At 41.1% G+C, this 10,703-nt stretch overlaps 1 protein-coding gene across 1 annotated transcript; it reads left to right on the plus strand.

Moving 5' to 3' along the window:
* Positions 1 to 1,050: 1,050 nt before the first annotated feature.
* LOC308293682 (mixed lineage kinase domain-like protein) lies at positions 1,051 to 10,703 on the plus strand (the record flags this gene model as incomplete). Its single annotated transcript, XM_080736277.1, has 10 exons — positions 1,051 to 1,501; positions 2,643 to 2,750; positions 3,939 to 4,101; positions 5,546 to 5,646; positions 5,762 to 5,897; positions 7,188 to 7,269; positions 7,569 to 7,708; positions 8,665 to 8,714; positions 9,315 to 9,461; positions 10,642 to 10,703. The coding sequence occupies 10 exons, from the start codon at positions 1,051 to 1,053 to the stop codon at positions 10,701 to 10,703; spliced, it is 1,440 nt and encodes a 479-aa protein (XP_080592403.1).

Genomic DNA, 10,703 nt, shown 5'->3' on the forward strand with positions numbered 1-10,703 from the left:
AACACTAGTATATCGTTGTTGTCGGGTGGAAACCTTGTATCTCCAAATTTGTATGTTCTTTCGCAAAGTAAAGCCCTGCTTCATCATACAAGGCCATCGCACAAAAGTAGTGAAAACAGCAGATCTACAAGCACACATCGCGAGGCGTTGTGTGCTTGTAGATCGGCTGTTTTCACTAGTTTAAATCATTTTTAAAATGATAAATGCAAAACAAACAGTTTTGGACGTACACGATTTTCACCCAACAACAACAATATGTGAACTGTCGCTGGAGTAGTGGGAACGCCACCGTCGCCCCCTGCAATGTTGCGGCCCTCTGCTTGGTACCCTAGACATAATTCGGCCCTTGGGGAAAACTAATTGGGGAACCCTGATCTACTGTATGAAGGTGCATTCTGCCGATGCATTTCAGTGGGAATGGAGCGTTCTTGTGCAGAAATCCACAAATGGCAGCAAACTGCTATGTTCCCATTGAAAGGCATTGGCAGAATCCACCCTTGTACGTTTGTAGAATAAAAGTGCCCTTTGAGTCAGGGGCAGGACTTTATCAAGCATTCTGTTTCTCGCCCTTTCCTTTCTACACTGAATAATTCTCAGTGTTCGTTTACAGTGGGGGTCCATTTGGTTCCATGTGTACACTGTAACTAAAGAAATGTGAGCACTCGTTGCAAACAACGGTCTATTACTTTATTGCGTGTGCGCAGTAAGGAAGGCTGTGTTGAGTGCTCATGCCAAACCCTGACAAAATCTGATTTCTAGTCTACACCGCTCCAACTTTGGGTATCAAGATCAAGTCCGAGGGGGAGGGGCGAGTCCGAGTCAAGACCGAGTGCAGGAGAGGGTCGAGTCCAAGTCGAGACCGAGACAAAGTCAATGAACATTTGTGTTCGAGACCACCTGACTCGAGGAGAATCATTGACTCGAGTACTACAACACTAAATCGGATGTGTCTGCGTTCTGAACAGAGCCTTTGTGGCACTTTTGAGCACAATTATAGATGCCTATTTTGTCTTAATTCTTCTTTTCTACCTTCTCCCATTTCAGCCGGTCATGGATCTAGAAAGCGTCTTCTCCATAGCAAAGCAACTCTACGCTCTCTGCGAGAAGGTCAAGGCCAACAAGAAACAATGCCGCCGTCTGGCCCGGCGCGTGAAAGGGCTCGAGGGACTGCTGTCCAAAATCGTGCGAAAAGAAGCTGCTGGCGGCGAGATCTCGGACGAGGTGGAGACGGCTCTGAAGGAGCTCAAGATCACACTGGAATCCGCCAAAGAGAGCGTGGAAAAATACACCTCTGCTACGTTCCTCATGCGTATGTGGAAGGTCAACGACCGCGGGGACGAGTTTGAGAGTTTGAACGAGCGTCTCAACGACGCGTTCCAGGTGCTGTCCCTGAACCTGCAGGTGGACGCGGACCAGGATCTACACAGGCTGTTTGACGCCGCCTTACGGCAGAAAGAGGACGAGGCCGACAGGGAGGAGGATCATTCAGAGCTCCAGAAAAGTAAGAGGAGGAGGAGTCTTGCCATCTTTTGTGGATTAAGACACTGGTTTTCAACTACTTTCATAATAGGGTCCATTATTTATTGGGCATGTGAGCCACAGACCACCATTTGATGAGATTTAGCTTCTCAGACCCAAAACTTAGAATATCTTGTTATCGTTGGATAAGATTTTGTCCACAATTCCATGCTGTATTGACGTGGTGCCATAGGAGAGAAAACAGGCAAACGTTGATCAACAGAACAATTCTTCTACATTCTCTAATGTGTAGACTTCTCAAACAATTTAACTCTTGAGAGCTTATGTAAAGCTTAGGTCCATTTGGTCTCATTTTACGCTCTCAAGAGATAAAGGTCACCCCTACCCCCCCGCCACCGCCTACTATTTCCCGCTTGAGCCCAATTTAGTTCAACTTTGAATGGGAGAGTGAATTATGTTAATGCCAAGCCCAAAATAACGCATTTTTCTTTTTAAGATTTTGTTTTGGGGCTTTTATGCCTTTATTCGATAGGACAGTAGACTGACAGGAAATGGGGGGAGAGACAGGGAGTGACATGCGGAAAAGGTCGTCCGGATTGGGAAGCGAACTGGCGACGCCGTCGGGCATCAATGCCTTTGTGGCAATGCCTATGTGGTATGCGCCTGGACCAGTAGGCCAGCAGGCGCCCTAAAATAAAGCATTTTAATATAAAATGTATGTATTTATGTAGCAGTGACCCTTTCACTTACATGAAAGACTACAGCAGGGGTAGGCAACCTTAGGCACGGGTGCCAACATTGATCACTGGCACACTGGCAGAAGTGTGAGAGAGAGGATTTTTATTTTAAAAACAAATCCTTTTTTTTACGTGGTCAATTAAATGAAGTTAGCTCATTTATAGCAAATTACATCTTGCACAAAATTCTACATTCATTAAAACTCAGAACTCTCACTGGGGAGGGAGTCAGGGAGATAGGACAGGTGGATTATTGCTCTGGGTTCTGCCAATCAAAATATGTCAAAATATTGGCACACTGAAACTCTATAAAATAAAAACACAGCACTTTGTTTCAAAAAGGTTGCTGATCCCTGTACTACAGGTTTGTCTTATAAAGTTAATCTTGGTTGTGTGATTGTCTTTAATATCAGATGTGTTTCACAGTGCTACAACATATGATGGACCAGCAGGATGCTATGCTGGAGAAGCAGGATGCTATGGCAGAGAAACAGAATGAATGCCAAGAAATGATGAAAGTAATGTATGACATGTGTGAGTAAACAAACCTTAAAGCCGATTCCCGCGTCTCAGTACACCAAATTGCCAAGTAGCCAATCTACAAGCACACGGTACATTGTGAGCTTGTAGATCGTACATTTTTGGAAGCCTAAGGTGCCCAGACCGCCATGTAGGCTATATTATTATATTGCTTAGCATTGATCTGTTTTGGTAAAACGTGAGAGCTGTGAACGGAGGGCCTAAAATGCTATCTGCATAGATAAGGCCGGAATGCAAGGAGTTAAGGTTGCAGGTCACAGCTGAAAGGGCCATAGAGTAAAGGTCTTTGCATACTGCGTTTTTCGGACAGAATATCTGAGTGAATTTCGGAACACGTAAATAAAAAATCAACCTCACGTTATGTCAATCACGTTTGCACACTGCCGCCCATTTCGTATTTATTTTCGGACCAGGTTTGATTTTTTTTCGATTTTCGCAACTGCTACTGAGTCCCTTGCTCTCTCTCTCTTTCCTCTCTCTCTCCCTGGCCTCCGGATTTCGGATTTCCAAAACGCAACGAAAACACGCAGCGCAGTGTGCAACCAGCTTAAAGGCCTGTCCATACTTTGTCCGAAACCGAACTTTTCGTCTGAAAGGTCCGTTTCGACTACAAAATGACGTCACTCGCGACTTCTGAAAAGCATTACACAGAATTAGAGAAATCTGCACGTGGGAAAGTCACAACTCACCGAATCAAAGTTCGGTTTGTGTTTATGACTGTCACTGTCAATGCTAACAAGTAGACTGAGTAAAAGTATAAGTATGGTATATAGTATAAGTTTGGTGAGCTAGCTAGCTCTTGTGGGATAGTTATGAACATCACAAACCGTTACAAAGAGCTTGTTTACTATCCTGTAGACCCCACACATTTAGGTCTAAAAGATTGTTCAGGTAAAAATACTAAAACTTCAGATGCAGAAAGTGAAAAAGTATTAAAAAACAGCAGTGTTTTTGTTTTAGAATGTAATTTTATATGCACTGTATGGCGACCTTGGGTGTTTTGAAAGGTGTCTCCAAATAAAATTCATTATTATTATTATTATTATTATTATTATTACCCTTATTATGATCAAAAGCTGTGATGGATCATAATATGTTTCACTGACAGCTGATGTTTTATGTTTTCTTTTTCTATCCCATTCATGTTTTTTTTTTCTTTTTTCTTTTTGCCATCATCAACAGTAAACAACTTCAGTATCGCTCCTAAAGACATCCGAGAGATTAAACCAGAGGAGCTGATCTTTATCTCCAAAGTCATGACGACCGACACCTCACAACTCTACATGGGAGAATACCAGAAGTCTACCGTGGCCATCAAACTCTACCCAGCATCCACCAGTCCAACGTTTGTGGCATATCATTATTCCATAACATTATTATTGCCACCTTAGGTTGCATTTAGTGTGAAAACCTGCAGATCATGTTTGTGCCCATATATGGACATATTGTGTCAGTCTCATGTGGACTCTGACGTCAGACATCTCTAATGTCAGTCATATCCATATTTGGGAAAATATGGCTGCATTTTGGGCACATTTTGTCCAACTTAAACAACCAACCACGACGCAGGTCACACTTGAAAATGAATTCCATCCTTGTCCCCTTTATGCCCATATATGGAGATACTTGATGTCATCAATATTAAGCCCATATCTGGGAATGCCCATATATGGACATTTTGTGTCAGTCTCTCTGTTGTTTCTCACCCTTAGGGTGTCTTACTGGTAACATTTTCTTTTTAAACAATATATTTATTGACATTTTCCAAATATACAGAACATGTTGGCTCTTGAGTTTACATTGATTTGCATATAATAATCAAACAACAATAGAGCAGGCGTCGGCAACCCTTTTCACATGATGTGCCATATTTTTATTGTCTTGATAGTCAGTGTGCCATATCAATTTCATGTTTAATGTTGACACCACACCAACATATACTATTGCCAACCGAGTATGATTGTTTTCTGCTTTTGAAATATTTCAGGACATTGTAATGATCATTAGATCATTAGAGCAATAACCACTTACAGTATCTCCCAGACTCCCTCCCCAGTCAGAGTTAGTAATTTGAATGAATGTAGAAATGTAGGATGAGATTTGTAGATTTGAGGGGACTTAATTTAATTGAACTTTTTTTTTGCCACACTTCTTTCGGTGTGGCAGTGATCACCCTCCCCTGTGCCAATGTTGGCACCCGTGCATGCCTTAGGTTGCCTATCCCTGCAATAGAGCATACAAACATTGCATACAAAAGTAACTTGATACAAATTAAATTATGGGCCCAAGAGCAGGGGCCTCATTTGTGGCATCAGGATCAGGAGATGGCAATTGCCCGCCCCTAGTGTTCACATTTAACCTCAAATTCTGTTATTATGCATATTGGGCACGATTCATCAATCTGGTAGTAAATATAGTGTAAATAAAGTGACTAAATCTGGCTTATATTTCTGTTTTAGCTTCAAAATCCCAGACAAAAAAAAGACAAATTGGGAATTGCCCTAAATCCCAGTAAGATCAAAATATGGGTGTAATTTGGCCGTAAAGTGCTTGATGAATTGGGTCCATTGTTCCCAACTCTGAATTGTTTTCGCAGATTAATCTGATTTCACCGCAATCGATTCTCATCCATCTACATTTGACACATGCTATAATTTAGATAACATTGTGCTGTATGCAACCATTACTTTATTAAGCTTTTCATGGCGTCCCTATTTTGGGGATGTCATTATAGCCGATCATTTTCTCTACAGAGTTCATTTAATTGTCTTTAATTGTCTCCCTGGCAGTGAGGTGAGGAAGATATTCAACAAGGAGATCCAAACCATGCGGCACTTTGAGTCTCCAAACATACTGCGAATGTACGGCATCTGTGTCCAGAATGAGAGCGGTCAGTAAACGTTATCATTTTGTTTTACATTTTTGCACTGGGACAAAAAAATATATGTTTTGGTGGTGGTGAATATGAGTCACATGAGGTGAGGTGTCCTTCTCCCTGCCTGTAGGACCCAGTCCAAACTACCTCATAATTACGGAGTACTGTGAGAAGGGAAGTCTCAGGACAGTGTTGGACTCGAAGCGTAAACTACCGTGGGACAGGAAAGCTCGAATGTGTTTGGATGCTGCACTGGGCATCTACAGGTGAGTTCCCAGTGCACTGAAGTTTTAGAACTTCAAACGCACTTCAAAAGTACATCATTTGTTGAAAGAATGTTTCTGCAACCACATTTTTAACATTTGTAGCATTTCTGGCGCCCACTATGGGTCTCAGATAAATCACTTTTGGCTCTGCTTTGTTTAAAGCAGGGTTTCTCAAAGTGGGTGCCATGATGAAAGTCCAGAGGTGCAACTTAGGTCTATTTATGAATTATTATTATTATTAATTGCACTGTCCTTGGCTTGTTCGTTCTACACCAAATCTGACTGTTTGACAAACGTTCCCACAAAAATAGGGATTACTGGAGTTCAAGTGGTTCAACTATAGCCTATAGGCTAGTTATTTTCAATCTGTCATGATGGAAACTCTCTCTCTCTTCTCTCAAGTTTTCCTTGTGACCGGCTGTATTTTAGGGGTAAATATTTACGTAATATGACATGTAATTAAAATGCACGGGTGCCATGGATGGAAACGTCATTTACAGGGGTGCCCTTAGATTCTTTTTTTTTTCTTTTTTTTTAGAACCCCTGCTTTAGATGTGTGATAAAAAAAATCACACATAGTGTAAAGTGAGCGGTGCTATTTATGAGTAAATTTCATTAAGCGTCCCTCTAAGCTTGGCCAATGTGACCCTGGGTGAGTGGGCGTACGTCAAACTTTGGGCGCTTTGCGCAAAGATGTAGACCAGATGTAGGGACGTGAAGCTTGGCCAATGTGACCCTGGAAGTACAACAAACTTTGGACAAAGCTAGATGTCAAAGCCAAGCCCCACTTGCCTCCAACATCTGTGTAGCAGTTTGTTTGAGTTTTGATCACAATCTGCACATGAAGAACAAGAAGAATGGCAAATATAGTACAATACCAGAAGCATACTGTAGCTGCCTGGTCTCTGATAAATGGTAAATACATTGTAAATGGTACATTTATATAGTACTTTTTATCCAAAGTGTTTTGCATAGATTGTGCATTACATTTCACCCATTCACACCCATTCATACAGGAAACCATGCAAGGCACCAACCTGCTCACCGGGAGCAACTTTACTAGAGGTTCAGATTCTTGCTCAAGGACACTTCCACACTAACCCTGGGGGAGCCCGGGATCGAACATGACCACTAAACCCCTGAGCCACTGCCACCCCGTTTAGAAAAATAAATAGAAGTTAAATAAAGAATAAGCTATTGACTTTTGATAAGTGATACCATGTCGATGAGTTCAGGCAGCATTAAGGCATGACTTTTTAATTCTCTTACAATTTGGTTCTGATGAATTAGATTACATCAATCGACTGAGACTTATGTCCATGGGAGTCTCAACAGCGACAAGTTCCTGGTAGACGAAGGATTCAGAGTTAAGGTATGACGTAGTTAACGACAAATTGCATTTCATATATTTGTTTATGAATCCCCTCATAGCAGCAAATAGTTCTTGCATACTTCTTTCCTTTGTTCTCGGCTCAATAGAAAATAGCATATCATCTATTTAAATGTCAACAGTTTTATGTATAATATCCCTTTTGTGAGTTTTGTTTTTCTAGACAGAAATCAGTCACTACTGACGTACATCAGGATATTTTCTATATGGTAGACTAGATATTACATTATGTTTTAGTAGTGATTCCCCTCATTGGTTGTCTGTTTTGATCTGTTTACTAGCTGGGTGGTCTGGAGCTGGCACAAACGGAGAGGTCCTTGAAAAGGAATAGAAAGCCGAAGAAGAGCTCGCTGCGCTACCGATCACCAGAGCAGCTGGAGGATGTCAACCATCCATACTGCAAGATCTGTGAGATTTACAGGTCAGTCCTCTACACCAGTGGTTCTCAACCGACCCCCAAAATGATCATATTTTAAGCACTAAGAGTTGAGGCATTACATTTTTTTATAACATAGTTCTATTGTGAAAATAGCCGATCTACGAGGCGTTGTGACCATGTAGATTGTCTATTTTCACAATTTCTGCCTCTATTATTAGATGTGGCCAATTTTTTATTTGTCATTTTAGAGGTATCAAAGTCCTTATATTGACACATTAGAAATGTGCAGATATAGCCTCTATACACTTACAATAAAGTGTAAGTGTATAGAGGCTATCTTAATCATCTGGGGACCCCTCCAAAATAATTTGGGGCCCAACCCACAGGTTGAGAACCACTGCTCTACACAACAGTAATAAGAATAACATTTCTAAACAAATGTACAAAGATCTTTCCATGTACAAAACAATATAATAAATTCATGAAACAATAAAATGATGCATGGGATAATCAATGAACTATAATGGGGCCTTTCTAGGTATATGTACAGTATAGAGGACTGAAGTCTGGAGTCATTTACACATTCTACCTGGGTCCTGTTTTTTCTCCCCATTCTGAATTCCTGTAGACTGTTTTTAATATTCCATCATATAAGAACTGTGTTTCAAAAATAAACAAATGGTCTCTGCAGTTTGACTCATTATGGATATGAAGAATCGACTGCAGGCGAGAAAATGCAGAATTAGTTACATTTTTGCCAGAAACAGAACAAACTGTATCAAATATGAGTGACTGTAAAGTGACTCGTAATCAATACAGAGCCACCTCCCCGACAATATCACAGTGACAGTTTGTTCATTGTTGGACCACGATTCTTATATGAGAAGATTTTAATGATGACCCAATGTTACTCCATAGAGAAATTACTCCTGGGAACCAGGGTATGAATGAATGAGCCAAAACCCACACTGTGTCTTGTTTGTGTGTTTGTTTTCCAGTCTCGGAATGGTCCTGTGGGAAATCGCAACCCGGAAGAAACCCCTTGACGGTGTGTGTGTGTGTCCAGAAAAATGAAAACTGTGGTTATAACCCATTATAGCCAGTGGAAAGCTTTTGTGTCATTTTATCTTCATTGTTAATCATTATATAGTCTCTGTCTGGTGAAAATGTTAGTGAGGCAGGGGCGAAAATTTCTAAAAGGGCCTTTTGCTGAAAATATTAAAATAGCCGACCTCCGAGCTTGAAGGTCGGCCATTCTCAGTGCTTGATACCACATACACTGAACTAAGCATAATCAAGTCAATACTGGAGATGTGGCGTAAGGGCATGTATTTCTACACAGAGAGGGCAATTCTTTCAACATAAAATGCTGCATTCAAGTTCAGGAGAGTTTGGAAAATTCACTTTCTCGTGAATGCTGCCTTCAGGTATGGCATGGAAAGAGGGCGATTGCATTTATTTCACCATAGTAAAAACTTCATTCATGGTCTGGAGAGGGCACTTTTCTAACAGACGGATAAAAGTGCAGGGGCTCAAGCCCCCTTTGATGTCTACGTGTGCACGTGCCGGCTTTCTTGCACACTTTTACAATTACACAATTACCTGTACCTGATTGCTTGGTGTATCATAACCATTTCTCTCATAACAGATTGTACCACCGACATGGAGATCTATAAGAGGGTGTGTGAGGAGAAGCGAGTGCTGGAACCCCTTCCTGAAGACTGTCCTGAACATCTGGGAGAACTGATCGACGCCTGTCGCGATCATGACGCTTTCCAAAGGCCAACAGCTGGGGGTAGTTGTGTTTCGCTTGTTGTTTTGGACTAGAGATGCGGTATCGGTACTCGCAGTATCGGTACTCGCCCCGATACCAGCCTATTTTGCTGTACTCGTACTCGTCCGATATTGCTCACGGCAGTGCCAGATACCATTTTGTTTCATAAATATGTTGGTAACAACATATCAAAAGTCCTAAGACACAGTTTTGTGTGTGTTAGTTCAACTAATGAACAGTGTTTTCACCTTCTCTCACTCAAGGCATGACAACATAATTATTTAAACCATTTTATTTTGGAGCGCCACACACTATTTAAGCACTTGTACAGAAACGTAACTTACAGTATAGGTATTCGGTATCGGCAAGTACTTAAATTAAGTACTCGTACTTGTACTTGGTCAGCAAAAAAGTGGTATCGGGACATCCCTATTTTGGACCCAGGTTGAGTGTTATCCCAGGGAAGACAGATTAGACAAATGTGAAAAGAAGGTGGGACTAACCTCAGGTACGATCTCTAATCAATGATTATTAGATCATAACTCTTATTATAAGATCATATGATGCTAATGCTCTTAAAGGAGTAGTTCACCCCCAAAATGACTTTTTTTTATTGATTACTCACGCCATGGAGACTTGAGTTCAACAATATTTGTTGTTTTTTGTCGCTTTCCTAAGACAATAATTTGATTATAGTACATTTACCCTGATGGTTTCCCCATCCAGAGCCATGCATTTGGGTCCCCATCCGGAATCAATGGGGATAAATTTACAATAATCACATTTTTGTGTTAGGAATGTGACAAATACAAAAAAAAAGTCTATATGGCATGAGTATCTAATCAATAGGGGAAAAAAGTCATTGGGGTGAACTACTACTTTAACATTGTGTATAATAGTAGGCCTATGCCTGCTATATGACTGTATATATATTTATTTGTTTTATAAGCTGTTCCTTTTGCACTCACTGTATCTCTGTCTCTTCTATCTCTTCTCACAAAATGCATTTCAAACCATTCTTCTTTACACTTCGGCTTTATTTGTCATTGTCAAACATCACAGTTTTACATGTGATGGGACAAATAAAGCTGGTTCTTATTCTGATCAGGCTTGGCCAAACTCAACTAACTCACTGGAAGTCGGAGTATGAGACATAGGACTGACTTGTACCCCCCCCCCCCCCCCCCCCCGTGTTCTGCAGTGCTGGTGGACCAGCTACGTAAGGTGGTAGAGCAGGTGGTGAAGGAGCTGGAGGAGGAGTAA

This window comes from Nannobrachium achirus (genome assembly GCF_963921795.1).
Source record: "Nannobrachium achirus genome assembly, chromosome: 11".
In the NCBI taxonomy this organism is placed as follows: Eukaryota; Metazoa; Chordata; class Actinopteri; order Myctophiformes; family Myctophidae; genus Nannobrachium; species Nannobrachium achirus.